Genomic DNA, 17,130 nt, shown 5'->3' with positions numbered 1-17,130 from the left:
ACAAATACACCCAGATTACTCACTGGCTGTTCAAGAGAGGCAAAAATTATGATGTAGTTTCTCCTCTTGCCCACCCCAATATCAATATACTTCCATGTTCTCAAAAGGTAAAAGAAGCTCTTGTGTTTCAAAAGTAAACAACCACCCCCCAAAACTCATGGGGATACTGTGGAAGAGGGGGAGGGAAGAATTTCATCTAGTCAATTTCCTGAATATTTCATATCTATTATACATAAAAAATAGAAATGCCTATTGTAAACAGTTTATTCCAGGTGATAATTAATGAAGTATAACTCACTTGCAAAGTGTCTTCAGAGCAGGTAGACACATTATTTCAGAATCATGGTCATGTACTTAAGTATTGCTACACATATACTCATTTCTGATTTTTTAAAAAAGGTTCAAAAGGAACAAGTTTTACCATAGTCCTCTAAGAACATGCTTCACTTCCCTCTATGTGTTATTCAGCCTTGGCCATATCTGATTTCAGTGTTAATGAATCTACTGCACTTTTAAGTAATAAAGAACACATTCCAGTTACCACTGAAAAGATATTTCATCAGTCTTCCTGTTAGTATGACTCATAGCAGAGAATCTGATGCTTTGCAAGAAGAAACCACAGTCCACTAATAACCACTCTAAACCTTTATGCACAAGAGAGTGGAATCAGCAACAAATTTTATTCTCAATTTTTCTTTGAGTACCTACTATGTAGTAGCACTAGTTCAGGTTTTGCGGTATAACTTTAAAAAGCACAGGATATAATGCCTGACCTTGAGGAGTGTTTAATCTGTAATTTTCTTTTTAAAGGAATGAGCGTTCATTTTTATAAGTACTCTACTGTTGAGACTTGAAAAAGCAATCTAAAATAGTGCAGTCTTAGAACCAAGATAAATGACATTAACATTAATACTCAAATTTCACCAAGTCCAAGCCCCCCATTTTGCTTAACCATAGGAAGTCTAAGTTTTCAGAATATCTCCTTCAATGTTGTTTCCTAGAACCTGCAAACATGCCTACAAATACCCACATAAAAGAGCTACTGAACCCACTTGGGTAGAAAAGTGGTTTGAGCCTGGAAGTGTTAAGTGGCTAGTCCAGACAGTTCTTTCATTTGCTAACTTATTAAGCAGTTTATGTACTAACAGAACATGCAGGGGTCATAACATCCTGTCAGTGATGGACATTTAGTCACCCCAAAATGACTTTGAAAAATGACAGGCATGCCTGAACCCAGGGGTAGTCAGGATCCAAATCTCCCACTCCAGGAGTCTCCTTGACCACCTTGCAAATCAGTACCTGTGTCATCAGAATCACCTAAGCCTGGCTCTGACCCAGCTAAGTCAACCAACTACTACCTCAACCAACCAACACTGGGAATGTAACTACCAGGTGAGTGGACATAAATGATGAACCAATGTGACCATAAGCCTGCTGAAAATATAAAAAAGCCTTCTTGAAACAAATTGGTATTTTCACCTGTCAGTCACCCAATTAAGGGAGGAGGGAAGTTATATGACCAAAAGACAACTTAAAGTGATCAGCACAAGAGAAAAGTCATGTTAAAGTTTACAAAAATTAATGTCTTACATGCAGCTTTTCTTTTCTCAAAAAAATTTTCATTTTAGCATCTTATGTGTCCAGAGTCAAAAACCAAGCAGCAATAAACAGGAAATAACCTGCTTAAGGGATTTTAGAAATAGAACATATGTGAACACAATTCAGTTCCCAATGGGATAAAATCCTGGGAAGATGGAGGAACATGAAAAGGAGCATTTTATGAGCAGTTCCATTGTGCCAAGTATTGTGCTGCTTGCATATGATCAAACAATGCTGTGAGGCAGGCACTACAGAGATCTCCACAGATATGAACACCTGGCATCTAAGGCTCACTGCCTTTCAGGGGCTTCGTTCTGGGGTTTGAATTCTGTCAAATCTGACCAGTTCTGTTCTTACCACCTTGTCTACAAAATGGGAAAATAATTTCTACTTCCCAGGATTTGGTGAGGATTCTCTGAAATAACATTTACAAGGAATCCAATACAGTGCTGTCATTCTGTGAGGAGGAGGATCTGTCTGTGGCAGATTCCATCTCTAGGGCATTGTGGGCAATGTCACACGTGAACAAGGTCAGCATCTTTACCAGGTGTAGTCATCACATGATTTGGGCTTGAAAAGACTAGGACATCATCACTGACTTCTGAGAAGGAGATCTGAAGAACTAGGTTTACTTTAATTCCTACCCAGACCATTTTTGCCTTTGTCCAAAACTGGAGAAAAGTGATTATCTACTTGTTTTCCCTCCCTCCCTTCCTTCTTTTTTTTCCCCTTTGTCATTAGATTGTCTCAATAATAGATGAACCCTTCCTTCTTATCACCGTTTCTCAGAACATGTTTTTTATCTTTGATTCTTGAGTATTTTTGTCATATTGTCTTTTAATATATTCAAAAAAGTGACTTCTATTCCTTTCTATGCTCAACTTGATTCCATGTATGATAAGAAAACGAACATAATGTATAATCTCCTGATATCAGCTCCACATGTCATAATTTGTTTATTATTCAGGCAAAAATCCTCACAAAATACTTGATATATGCCTCTTAATCTGAATTTATTTCACAGCTCCATTTTTCTTGTTTGCTCCAATATGACAATTTTGTTTAAAAACCTAATGACAGGGAGATCCAAGATGGCGGACTAGAGGGAGGCTGCGTTCCTTGTCGCTCCATAACGCGGGATTCAAGCAGAGGATATCTGTTTCTCGGTGAGGCAGTTTTTACTGCTTATCAATCCCCTGGTGTTTACCCCATTTGTCTGCTGTGATGACCTGCAATCTGCCAGCATATCGACGCCTTTTTTGAGAGCAGATTGCTCACTGTCAGATGTCTATCATCCGCCATTTGCCTGCCTCTCGCCTGTCCATCACCTACCTTACCCCTATCCATCACCCAACGCTCGAGGTTCACCTCCCGATCGTCCGACAGCTGCCAGCAGACTGACCACAGACCGCCAGTGGAGCACCAGCTGCCTGCTGTCACCTGGAAGTTCACTGTCACAGGACCTGCAGGTTTGATTACACGTGGCTGCCACCATTTTGAGACAACAGCCAGGCCCCATAGGACCCCTGGCCGGACTGACTGAGCCCCATCTCCAGGATCCCTCAGCCCGACTGACCATTCCCTGCCTCTGGGGCCCTCACATCAACTGACTGCTCCCTGCTGCCAGGACCCCCAGACCAACTGACTGAGCCCTATCACCAGGAACCCAGACCAACTGATTGCACCCAGCCTCCAGGATCCTACAACTACACCAAACACACTGGACGGACCCCCAGGACCCCTGCCAGACCAACTGCATCCCATCTCCAGGACCTCCAGCTGACCACGTCCACCCCTGAGCTGCAACTCCTCATTTGCCAACACATTTCGAAGCCAGAGCGGCCATCTTGGATAATCCTGGAAGCCGGAGCTCCGATCTTCGTGTGGGGCAAATCACATCCTGAGACGCCTGCTGGAGGCTTGAAGCTCATTGTCAGGTACCTCTCATGCATCAGGCTACTGAACACTGGGAGGTTTCATTAGTATATGACTGTTATACAGTAGATTTTCTTTTTTCTCCTTTTTAAAAAAATTTGTTTTTATTTCTTTACTTTCTTGCTTTCTTTTCCTTTTGTTTACCTGTTCCCTCAGAGTCTCTTTCTCCCTTTTTTGCATGCTAACATCCGATTTCTTTTGATTACACTCTTACCCTTTCTATTTTCTAGAACTTCTGTATATTCTTTTCTTATCCCATTAACAGCCATATTCTACATCCCTCTGCATCCTCTTTGTCCTCCATTAGAAACTGCAGACCTTACTGCAAACCTGTTTGTTTTACCGAAGATAAAATTTGAACTCATTTTATTTATTATGACAATTTTGTTATTGTCCCCATAGGGGCTATTTGGTCTAGGATTGCATAGTGTCTGATTTGGGCACTGCTAATATTGATCTCCCCTCAAAGAAAGGGTTTTGGAAACCTATTGGGCCACTATAAGCCTATAGGGGGAAATCTGCAATACCCCAGATCTGCACTGTTAGAGGGGAAGATACATGAACAACATGAAAAAACAAGGGAAGAAAATGATCCAAACAAATCTAGAGTCTATACTAATAGAATCCAATGACAGTATGTTAGAAAAAATGTCAGAAAAGGACTTCAGATTATACATGATTAAGATGATTCGCGAAGCAAAGGATGAGATAAGAGAGCAAATGCAGGCAATGAATGATAATACCAATAAGCTGAAAGAGCACCTGCAGGAAGCAAAAGATCATTTCAAAAAAGAGATAGAGATTCTCAAAAAAAAAAAAAAACAAACGGAAATCCTTGAAATGAAGGAGACAATAAATCAAATAAAAAACTCAATGGAAAGCATCATCAACAGACTAGACCACTTGGAAGACAGAACCTCAGACAATGAAGACAAAATATTTAATCTTGAAAATAAAGTTGCCCAAGCAGAGAAGATGGTAAGAAATCATGAACAGAATCTCCAAAAACTATGGGACATCATGAAAAGACCAAATTTAAGGATTATTGGGATTGAGGAAGGCACAGAGATACAAACCAAAGGAATGAACAACCTATTCAATGAAATAATATCAGAAAATTTCCCAAGCCTGAAGAATGAAATGGAAAATCAAATACAAGAGGCTTACAGAACACCAAATGCACAGAATCGCAACAGATCCACACCAAGGCACATTATAATGAAAATGCCTGACATTCAAATAAAGATAGGATTTTGAAGGCCATGAGAGAAAAGCATCAGATTACATATAGGGGGAGACCAATACGGATAGCAGCCAACTTCTCAACCCAGACTCTGAAAGCTAGAAGGGCCTGGACCAACATATTTCAAGCTCTGAAAGAACATGGTTGCCAACCAAGAATCCTATACCCAGCAAAACTAACCTTCAGATTTGAAGATGAAATAAAATCCTTCCATGATAAACAAAAGTTAAAAGAATTTACAAATAGAAAGTCTGCACTACAGAATGTTCTCAACAAAATATTCCATGAGGAGGAAATGAAAAACAACAATGGAGGTCAGCAAAAGGAGGAACTACCTTAGAGAAAAACCACTCAAAGGAGAAACCAAGCCGACTTAAAAATCAAAAACAAGCCAAATGACTGGGAATACAAATCATTTCTCAATAATAACCCTGAACGTTAATGGCCTAAACTCCTCAATCAAAAGACATAGACTGGCAGAATGGATTAAAAAGAAAGACCCAACAATATGCTGCCTGCAAGAGACTCATCTCATAGAAAAAGACATCCACAGACTAAAGGTGAAAGGATGGGAAAAAACCTGCCACGCACATGGACTCAGTAAAAAAGCGGGGGTTTCTATCCTTATATCAGATAAAGTGGACTTCAAGCCAAAGTTAGTCAGAAGGGATAAAGAAGGACATTTCATACTGCTGAAGGGAACCATAAATCAGGAAGACATAACGATAGTAAATATTTATGCCCAAACAATGGTGCATCCCTGTATATCAAACAAATCCTTCTCAATTTCAGGATACAAACAGACCACAACACAATAATTCTGGGCAACTTTAACACACCGCTGTCACCACTAGATAGATCTTCCAAACAAAATCCAACCAAAGAAACCATAGAACTCAATAACACAACTAATAACCTAGATTTAATAGACATATATAGAACATTCCATCCATCAACGAGCAGATACACTTTCTTCTCAGCAGCACATGGAACCTTCTCAAAAATAGACCATGTGTTATGCCACAAAGCAGCCCTTAGGAAATGCAAAAAACTAGAGATACTGCCTTGTGTTCTATCAGATCATAATGGACTGAGAGTAGAAATCAATGACAAAATAAAAAAAGGAAATTACTCCAAGACTTGGAGACTAAATACTATGCTATTGAATGAAACATGGATAACAAAAAACATCAGGGAGGAGATTAAAAAATTCTTAGAGGTCAATGAGAATGATGATACAACATATCAAAATCTCTGGGACACTAGGAAAGTGGTACTAAGAGGAAAATTCATTGCATGGAGCGCATTCCAGAAAAGAATGAAAAGTCAACAATTAAATGACCTAACATTACAGCTCAAAGCCCTAGAAAAAGAAGAACAGAATAACAGCAAAAGTAGTAGAAGACAGGAAATAATTAAAATCAGAGCTGAAATCAATAAAATGGAAACAAAAGAAACTATTCAAAAAATTGACATAACAAAAAATTGGTTCTTTGAGAAAGTAAACAAAATAGATGAACCCTTAGCCACACTAACAAAGAGAAGGAGAGAGAAGACTCAAATTACTAAAATACATGATGCAAAAGGAAATATCACGACAGACACCACTGAGATACAGAACATAATGAGAAGCTACTTTGAAAATCTGTATTCCAACAAAATAGAAAGTACTGAAGACATTGACAAATTTCTAGAGACATATGCTCCTCCCAAACTGAACCAGGAGGACATACACGATTTAAACAGATCAATATCAAGCAATGAAAGAAGAAGCCATTAAAAATCTACCATCCAAGAAAAGCCCAGGACCAGACGGATTCTCAGCCGAGTTCTACAAGACCTTCAAAGAAGAACTCATTCCAATACTTCTCAGAGTATTCCAGGAAATAGAAAAGGAGGGTACCCTACCGAACTCATTCTATGAAGCTAATATCACCTTCATACCCAAACCAGGAAAAGACACATCAAGGAAAAAAAATTTTAGACCAATATCCTTGATGAATATAGATGCAAAGATCCTTAACAAAATATTGGCAAACCGTATCCAAAAACATATTAAGAATATTGTGCACCACGATCAAGTGGGGTTCATTCCTGGAATGCAAGGATGGTTCAACATTCGTAAATCAATTAACGTAATCCATCATGTCAATAGACTTAAATTAAGGATAAGAATCATATGGTTATTTCAAGTGACGCAGAAAAAGCATTTGACAAAATACAATACCCCTTCATGCTCAAAACACTAGAAAAAATAGGGATAGTAGGAACATACGTGAACATTGTAAAGGCTATTTATGCTAAGCCCATGGCCAACATCATTCATAATGGAGAAAAACTGAAACCATTCCCTTTAAAAACGGGAATGAGACAGGGATGTCCTCTTTCACCACTTCTATTCAACACTGTCCTCAAAACTCTAGCCAGAGCAATTAGGCAGACTAAAAAAATTAACGGGATACGAATAGGAAAAGAGGAACTTAAGCTGTCACTATTTGCGGATGACATGATTCTATATTTATAGGATCCAAAAACCTCCTCCAGAAAACTTCTAGACCTCATCAATGAATTCAGCAAAATAGCAGGCTATAAAATCAACATGCATAAAAAGCATTTGTATACGCAAGCGATGAAACATCTGAAAGGGAAATGAGGAAAACAACTCCATTTGCAATAGCCTCAAACAAAATAAAATACTTGGGCATCAATCTAACCAAAGAGGCAAAAGATTTCTGCAATGAAAACTACAAAACACTGAAGAAAGAAATTAAGGAAGACCTTAGAAGACGGAAAGATCTCCCATGTTCTTGGATAGGCAGAATTAATATTGTCAAAATGGCCATACTACCAAAAGTGCTATACAGATTCAATGCAATTCCAATTAAAATCCCAATGACGTACCTCACAGAAATAGAGCAAGCAATCATGAAATTCATCTGGAAGAATAAGAAACCCAGAATAGCTAAAGCAATCCTTAGCAGGAAGAATGAAATAGGGGGTATTGCAACACCAGAACTTCAACTATACTACAAAGCAATAGTAACAAAAACGGCATGGTATTGGCATCCAAATAGATAGGTAGATCAATGGTACAGAATAGAGGACACGGACACAAACCCTAATAAATACAATTTTCTCATACTAGACAAAGGTGCCAAAAATATGCAATGGAGAAAAGATAGCCTCTTCAACAAATGGTGCTGGGAAAACGGAAATCCATATGCAACAGAATGAAACTAAACCCCTATCTCTCACCCTGCACAAAACTCAACTCACAATGGATCAAGGACCTTGAAATCAGACCAGAGTCCCTGCATCTTATAGAAGAAAAAGTAGGTCCAGATCTTCACCTTTTTGGCTTAGGATCAGACTTCCTTAACAGGACTCCCATAGCACAAGAAATAAAAGCAAGAATTAATAACTGGGATAGATTCAAACTAAATAGCTTTCTTTCAGCAAAGGAAACTATCAGCAATGCGAAGAGAGAGCCTACAGAGTGGGAGAATATCTTTGCCACTCATACTTCAGATAGAGCACTAATTTCCAGAATATATAAAGAACTCAAAAAACTCTACACCAAGAATACAAATAACCCAATCAACAAATGGGCTAAGGAAATGAAAGACACTTCACAGAAGAAGATGTACGAGCAATCAACAGATATATGAAAAAATGTTCAACATCTTTAGTAATAAGAGAAATGCAAATCAAAACTACACTAAGATTCCATCTCACCCCAATTAGAATGGAGATTATCAAGAATACAAGCAACAATAGGTGTTAGAGAGGATGTGGGGGAAAAGGTACACTCATACATTGCTGGTGGGACTGCAAATTAATGCAGCCATTCTGGAAAGCAGTGTGGAGATTCCTTAGAAAACTTGGAATGGACCTACCATTTGACCCAGCTATCCCACTCCTCCGCCTATACCCAAAGGACTTAAAATCAGCATACTACAGAGATACAGCCACATCAATGTATAGCGGCTCAATTCACAACAGCCAGACTATGGAACCAACCTAGATGCCCTTCAATTGATGAATGGATAAAGAAACTGTGGTATATATATACACAATGGAATATTACTCAGCTATAAAGAATTATAAAATTATGGCATTTGCAGGCAAATGGATGAAATTGGAGAATATCATGTTAAATGAGATAAGCCAATCTCAAAAATCCAAAAGAGGAATGATCTCACTGATAAGCGGATGATGACACTTAATGGGGGGTGGGAGGGAGGCAAGAATGGAGGAAGGAGGGACTGTATAGAGGGAAAAGAGAGGTGGGAGGGGTGAGGGGAAGGAAAAAAATAATGGAATGAATCAAACATCGTTACTCTTTGTAAATATATGAATATGCAGATGGTATGCTGTTACTCCATGTACAAACTGAAACAACATGTATCCCATTTGTTTACAATAAAAATAAATTTAAAAAAAAAAAAAACCTAATGACAATCCAGTATCCTAAGTAAACCACCACATCTACCTCTTGACTCATCCATCTCTTTATGTTGCTCTGAGGAAAAACTCTTATTTGTTTTGAAGCAAGTACCAGACCACTGTCCTAAGAACAGAGGCCATGGAAATCAATGAGGTATGCTGCCAAAGGCTTTCTCTAAATAATACTATAATGAATGGATAATGCATTACTGATCTCTACAAAGATTCCTCTGCAGTGGAAAGGCAGAGGTGAGATCTTAGGAAAGAGAGATAAAATGTTGCTTTCCTCAAAGCAGTAGTTCCCCAAAACTTGTGTCCAAATGCACTAGAATCCTTGGGGGAGCTTGTAAAACATAGAATCCTAAGCCCCTTATGTAAATTCTTATAACAGGTAGATATTCTAATTTGGTGGGTCAGAACAAGTTTAAAAATCTATATATTCTTAATGCTAATTTTAATGATAGCATACATATAGAAAAATGAAAAATTATTAGCTTACAATATGAAGTGTTTCCACAAGTAATCATACCCGGAAAACTAAGAAACAGTATGAGCACCCCAAAATTCCTTTTATATTCCTTTTCCAGAGCCTCTTTCCTCAAAGTTAGTCAAAATCTTGACTGTCCATAGTATAGACTAGTGTTGCTAAATAGAATCATATAATATATACTTTGTCTGACTTTCTTTGCTCAGCATTGTGTTCATGAAATTTATATTGTATGAACTTTATTCATTCTCATTGCTGGTCTGTTGATGAACATTTAAGTTATTTCCAAGTAGGGGCTGTTACAGATAGTGCTGCAATTTTTTAAAAATATAATTTTAGATTTCGATAGGCCTTTATTTTATTCATTTATTTATATGTGGTGCTGAGAATCGAACTCAGTGTCTCACACATGCTAGGCAAGCACTCTACCACTAAGCCACAATTCCAGCCCCAATAGTGTTGCAATTAACATTCTCATGTTCACTTTGTTCATGTCTTTTGTTCACATATATATGCCTGACTAGTGGGTACATATCTAGGAATAAAATTGCTGTGTCAAAGAATAGGTGAATGATTAGTTTTAGTATATACTGCCGAATAGGTTTCCTCAGTGGTCATGTCAAATCCATCTTTAAAAACTGACTCCCTGTAGATTCTGATGTCAGGTTTGGTAACCATTGAACTAAAGCAATTTGAAGGTAGCACCATGTTAGCCTCTTTCTATTGCTACCAATGTATTACTGGTATTTTACACAGGGTAAGAGATTAACAAATATCTGTTGGATTGTGTTCAGATTAAATTTTTCACAACTATTAATAAGTGAGGAATAATGAAGTTGTCACTTCATGTTTTTATTACCTTGTAGTTATATAGACTAGAACCCCAAATGAGATAATGAAAAGGAGGCATAAACCCAACCAAACCAGTCATCTGTTCTCACTTCAGAGACCACTCCCCAAATACCATCAGATCCATCCAGAAAAAAATGCTACTATTCTAATCCTGGCTCAACAATGACAAACACACACACACACACACACACACACACACACACACACACACACCAATGCAATTTAACGAGCACTTACTGAACTTACTGGGTTTGAATATTATGTTGAATATTTTAACTAGTTCTAAAAGAAAACTGAAAGTTGACTTTCAGAGGGACACCTTAGCACACTGTTTCAAAGCATTTGCTCATTCACTGGTTTCCATACTTATGTATCTGTGTATATACTTATATACACTCAGATCTATGAACAAGAAAAGAAAAATCACAAAAGCCTGAATGACTAATGGGGAAAGTCTCATATATATCAATAGGACTATTAATTACTTAAGGTTTTATAGAAGGCAGTTTGACAATGGCTGTTATGGTTTAGATATTGTGTCCCCCAAGAGTTCATGTGTGAGATAATGAAAGTAAAGTTTAGAGGTAAAATGTTTGGATTTTGAGAATTTTAATTAATGCACTAATCAGTGCATTAATCCCCTGATAGGAATTAACTGGGTGATAACTATTGGCAGGTAGGATGTGGCTGTATTCTTGTCAGGTCTTTTGGTCACGGTAGCAAAAAAAAAAAAAAAAAAAATGACTAAAACAATGGCTTTCAAACATAAGTGCTTTTGGATCCATAAATTCCACTTCTGTGATCATTCTTACAGATATGTTAGTATATAAGCCCAACCACAAATGTACAAAGATGCTTATTACAGCATCAGTGGTCATATAAAAAAATGAAAATGCTCTAAATGCTCATCAAGAAAGGAATGGTAAAAAAATCATTATATTCATACAATGGAAACCTATACAGTTTTCAGTAAGAATGAAATAGGTGTTTTTTTTAATAGGCACTGAAGTGAAAAGTTATGATACACTGTTAAATGAAAAAAGCAAGTCATTTAGCAATATTTATAGTATAATCCCACCTATATTAACAAAGTAACTCTCTCCATATGACTATGTGCACAAAATTATAAGAGGTAGGTCTGGAAGGACAGAGTTGGTTATGGTTGCCCCTGGGAAAGTGGGATAGAGGACAAAGGGTATAGTTTGCTAGGGCTGCCATAAAAGATAAAATCGGCTAGGAGGCTTAAATGACAAAAATTTATTTTCTCAGTCTGGAGTTCAAGAATAAGATGTCCATAGCTTTGGTTTCTTACAAAGTCTCTCTTCTTAGCTTGCAGGTGGCTGCCTTTGCACAGTGTTCTCACATGCTTTTTCCTGAGTACACATCCCTAGTACCTCTTTGTTACCCAAATTTCTCCTTTTTATAAAGACATAAGTAAGATTAGACTGGGTCTACTCTAAGGGTTTCATTTTAACTTAATTGAATCCTGAAATTCTAGAGTTAGACCTTTAACACATAAGTTTTAAGGAGATATGATTTAGCCCATAACAGGGTGACCTCCACAATTTGTTCTATATTATCACAGTTTTTCATAATGAGCATATGTTTTAATTTTAAAAATAAAACAGAAAAAATGGATTAGAAAACAAATGTAAACAGTAAAGTGTTAACATGAGTTACCCCTAACTAGTATAGGTGAGATTTACTTTTTCCCATATGTTTTTCAGTTTATTCTCCAATACTTTTCAATGAACATATATTACTTTTTAATTAGTAAGAAGAATAAATGTTATTTTTTAATTAAATAAATAAATCCAACAGCTTATTCTACAGCCTGGAAATTAGACACAGTTCCAAGCCGGGAACTTTTAGAGATGATTAATGATCTTTAATAATCTATAATGATTCACTTAGAGTCAAGGTACTTAAAATCTGCAATCATTCAGAGATAGCATATGATTTTTAGGGCCTGAAAATCGACATATCTTCTCTCAGTTGTCCAGGTTAAAATAGTTAAGTGAATCCACTCTTAAGTTAGCAGTCTTTTCAAACAATTGTTCAAATTAAAGATTTTTTTCAAACAAGGTTTACATCGTACCTGTGCTGCTAATTAACTTTTTCTTTATTAACTCAGTAATAAGTAATTAAGTAATAAGTTTTAATCCTAATAACCAGTAATAAGATCCTATATATTAAAGGACTATTTTTTCAAGTGATGTGCAAAATAGTCATTAATGCCATCATATTATGAAAGCACTGGGGAGAAAGGTGTTAAGAACAAGAAAATAAACAGCTTATAACTTTAATACTTACCCACTTTGTTGCAGAATTAGAACTCAGTTGGTAATACCCATGGATTCACTGATTCCTAGGTTCTACAATTCTACCTTGGGGCCCACATAAGTAGAGTACTAGGAAGCAGTAGATCTTTAGTCTAGTTCCCAGAAGAATTCTCAACAGTGTGGAGAAACACAGGATGCTTCAAACGTCCTAATAAGGAAATTATTGCACATTCCCCAAGTGGCTACTGGAAGGATAGAGGTGATGTCTTCCTAACTGAATCTTCTTTTTTTTCCCCCTATCTTTGGAAATGGCCCTTAGTGCTGGTAAGAGGGAATTTCCCAGAGTTGGAAAGAAGTCTAAAGTAGCAAATACTGGAAATTTTGAAATTTTCCTTTCTGTGGTATTTCCAAAAATTTTCATCTCATTGGAGGAGCCACTCATAACTCCTGATTATTCATGAATCCATTAGAATGCAACGATTTGGAAATCCCACCTCTTTAACATGCCAAGTCTTTTCAATGACAGTAGTTTGTAATTACCACTGCTTTGAGAAACAAGAAGGGTCCTTTGCCACATTTTTAGTTGTAATAAACCAAAACAAACATTTAGAGAATTACTACATATGTATAGATGATTGTAGAGGAGTAAAGAGTTTCCATATTACTGAATGTGATATTCCCCGAACTCTCTGGCAACAACAATACCGTATTTACAAATATTTTCTTCCCATAAATTCTAAACTACAAGTTGGCTTAAATTAGCAGTAAACTAAACATCCTGCACAACTGTATGCAAGCTGCAAAGGTTAACTTTATTTGTTTACCTCCTGGGAAAAGGGTGGGAAAGAGAAAGGAAGAGCCAATTTGCCAAGTGATTGAGAGTGTCACACCTTTTTTTTTTTTTTTTTATTCAATTCTCTTTCATCTTTCAGGTGTGGAACCTATGCCCTTTTTCCCCAAGGATAAGATGTCAGGTTGTTTGGCCTGACTGAGGAGACACCTAAATCAGCTGAGATAGTTCCAGGTGGCCAAATGATCAGCAACAGTTTAAATGAGAAGGACCAAAAGAGACAGATGAAGAAGGGTGAGGAGGCTGATGGGCCCCTTGTTCTACCCTAGTTCCACCCTGGCAAGCAGTAGGTGAACCACTGCTCACAACACTGGTGATTCCTTTATGGTTTCCTGAACACTTGTATATTCAAATGATTCATTTGGCTTTCTCCACTTCTATAGGAAGAAATGGTAGGTACATTCAATAAATACTATTTGGTGTCATGTTCCACTTGATTTTTACACTTTGGGGTCATACCACTGGTGTCTTACTCACTTCCTGCCTGTGTAACCTTAAGTAAAATAATGAACTTCCATGTGCCTCATTTTTCTTATTTATAAAACAATATAATAATAATACCTACTTTATAGTATTGAAGTGAAAACAAAATGAAATAACTCAAGTCCTCAGTACATGACCTAGCACATAATCATCCCTTGATAGATGTTAGCTGCTATTTATAACCAATGTTTTCTTGTATGGTTTCTATGTTTGGTATCATCTCTCCCTAAGATTACTTATTCACTCATATTTCCTTTTAATGTCTTGTTCTTTACATTTCAATATTTTATCTACTTGGAATTTATTTGAATATATGAAATAAGGAAGGGGGCCGTGTTTTTTTTTATATGTTTACTTTTGTTGTTGTTTTTGTTTTCCAACTGGCTACAGGGCATAGTACTCTGAACAACAAAATCATGTAAAGTACACAATGCCCCACAAGAGTCAGGACTGGGCAATTCTTTCATAATGAGATCAGTTCAATTTTAACTTTTTTTTTCATTGTGGTATATTTTTTAAAATATTTTCTTAGTTGTTGTCAATGGACCTTTATTTAATTTATCTATTTATATGTGGTGCTAAGAATTGAACCCACTGCTTCACACATGCCAGGCAAGCAGTCTACCACTGAGCCCACAATCCCAGCCCCATCACTGTGGTATATTCTTTTTAAAAAATGTTTTTATTAGTTAAAGTTAAACTAGTTAAAGCATTTAACTAGTTATTTAGTTAAAGCATTATAGTTGTATGTAATAATGGAGTTTATTTTGACATAATTATACATGCATGGAAAATAATTTACTCCATTTCAGTACCCAGTACTTCCTCTTTCCCTTCCCTCGTCTCTCTCTGTGTTCCCCTTCTTCTATTCCACTGGTCTATTTATTTATTGTTTTATTAAACTGGTACTTTATGTATATATAAAAAGGTGGAATTCACTGTGGTATGCTCATCTATTATAGGATAATTTGGTCCACTTCATTCTGCAGTTCCTTCCTTTTCATGTTCTTTCTCCCTTCCCCTCAATCCCCTTCCTCTAAAATAAAATAAAAATGAACAAATCAATATAAAAATGAAAATAATTTCCATGTGGGGTGCTTTTTCTCAAAGGCTATGACATTATTGAATTCTTTTGGTTCTTCTTGGTTTCTGTCATAAAAAATAACACAAAAATTATTTTGTCTTCTCAACATATTAGGGAAAGAATATTCAAAAAGGGTTATTCATTGAAAATAAAATAAGAAAAATAATGACATGCTAGTTGTACCAAACAACTCCTGTTTATTGATGGCATGAAGGTGATGTAAATAATGCATGCTTCCAGACACTTAACAAAGCAACAGGGAGGGGAGGAAGCATATGAAAAGCAAAATATTTATATTTTATTTGCTTATGCTTAATTTTTGAATTAATATTGCTTAATGAAATATATAAAAGAATAAATTAGAAATGGACAATAAAAACAAGGCAAAAGAAAAAATAAGAGTAAAAGTATAACTAGGAAGTAAGAATAAAGCTAATCTAAAAATACCACCAAAATCTGTGCATTTTCTAAAAATGGAACACAGATTTATCTCTGAGCTTTCAACTATCAATGCAAAGTTAAACATAATCTCACTTATAAAATGTCAAATATCTGTAAGAAAAAAAGTAAAGCAATTTCTCAGAAACTACTGTTGAAAATAATACACACAGGTGAATATTATCTGTTGTATACCCAGAATCCATCCTCCTCTTTATCCTTCCTAACAGTCTCAGTTTTGTCCAGGTATCTACTCTTTCCTCATGCAGCATTTGTGATTGAAGGGAGATGATGCCAGATGTGATCAGCTGATTAACATAAGCTTATTGTACTGATTAGTATAAGCCAAGCAGTGATAGGTTTAAGAATGAACATAGGACTCAATTGTAGCCAATAGGATATGAGGAGATGGTTGTTGAAGAACTTCTAGGAAAGTTTTCTTGGACTTGAGCGAGACTAATGAGAAGCCAACGTCTCTTACCTGATGTATATGAAAAGAGGCTTCTGTTGCTAATGACATCCTTATGGAAATCATGAGGGAAACCTGACTGAGGACAAACAAAACATACAAGGGAAGAGTTAAAACAAATAAAAAGAAATGAGCTTATTTCACAATACCAGAAGTCAGTACTACTGAAAGACATCCACCCATATGAACATCATTATTTACTGGTTTGATTCCAATGTCTGATATCTGCAGTTGCAAAAATGCTGATGCATATACCTTCCAACGTACAAAAACATGGTCTCTCTCCCAACCTTAACATCTAAATAAGTATAACTGTATAACAACACACCCTCTCCATTCAACTATACATAAAACAAATATCTTGAGCATATCTCACATGCCAGTCTGCTGTGCTAAGTTCTGGAATGTAATGATGTGATGGTGATACAAAAAAGTACTTCATGCCATAAGAACAAGAGCTGATCTATGCTGTGAGGCAAGCAGAAGACCTTCTTAGGAAGATCATTTAAATTGAGACATGAAAGATTTAAATTGAGGAGTCATTTGCCAGGAGGAAGAAATAAAGGAGAAAGAATATTCTAGGTAAAGAAAACAGCATGTATCTCAGACATGGTGGAACTGAAGTTAGTTCAATAAGCTGGAACTGAAATAATAAAGTAGAAAATAGGATGAAAGAAGCTGAGGGATAGGAAAGTGCCCCCTAAGCAACATGAAGGATTTGGAACTTCAGTCTCATGGCAATACGATATCCTAGAAATATTTTAGGCAGAGATAACATTTTCAGAAGACTATTCTGACAAGGCATGAAAAGGGTCCAAAATGGATATGGGAAACTACTTTAGAAGGCTCATGTGGTAGTTGATGTGACAGATGATGATGGCTTCAATTTGTAGCTATGATGGATGAAGACATGCATATAGACTAGACAACGTAATTGCCAAGATTTGTTGATAATGTGGATG

General features: G+C 36.5%; 1 protein-coding gene across 5 annotated transcripts in view; it reads right to left on the bottom strand.

The window, feature by feature from the left end:
- RCL1 (RNA terminal phosphate cyclase like 1) overlaps nucleotides 1-17,130 on the bottom strand; it is a 156,695-nt gene that overhangs the window by 60,389 nt on the left and 79,176 nt on the right. For 3 of the 5 annotated variants that reach the window (XM_079113079.1, XM_079113081.1, XM_079113083.1), the window contains exon 9: nucleotides 16,181-16,247. In XM_079113079.1, the coding sequence (XP_078969205.1) occupies nucleotides 16,181-16,247 (67 nt within the window). Of the gene's footprint in view, nucleotides 1-12,863; nucleotides 13,053-15,162; nucleotides 15,214-16,180; nucleotides 16,248-17,130 lie in introns of those variants that run through there. The other 2 variants (XM_079113084.1, XM_079113082.1) reach the window with 2 other exon arrangements.

The sequence above is a fragment of the Sciurus vulgaris genome, assembly GCF_902686455.1.
Source record: "Sciurus vulgaris genome assembly, chromosome: 15".
In the NCBI taxonomy this organism is placed as follows: domain Eukaryota; kingdom Metazoa; phylum Chordata; class Mammalia; order Rodentia; family Sciuridae; genus Sciurus; species Sciurus vulgaris.
This window is presented reverse-complemented; position numbering and strand designations above follow the sequence as displayed.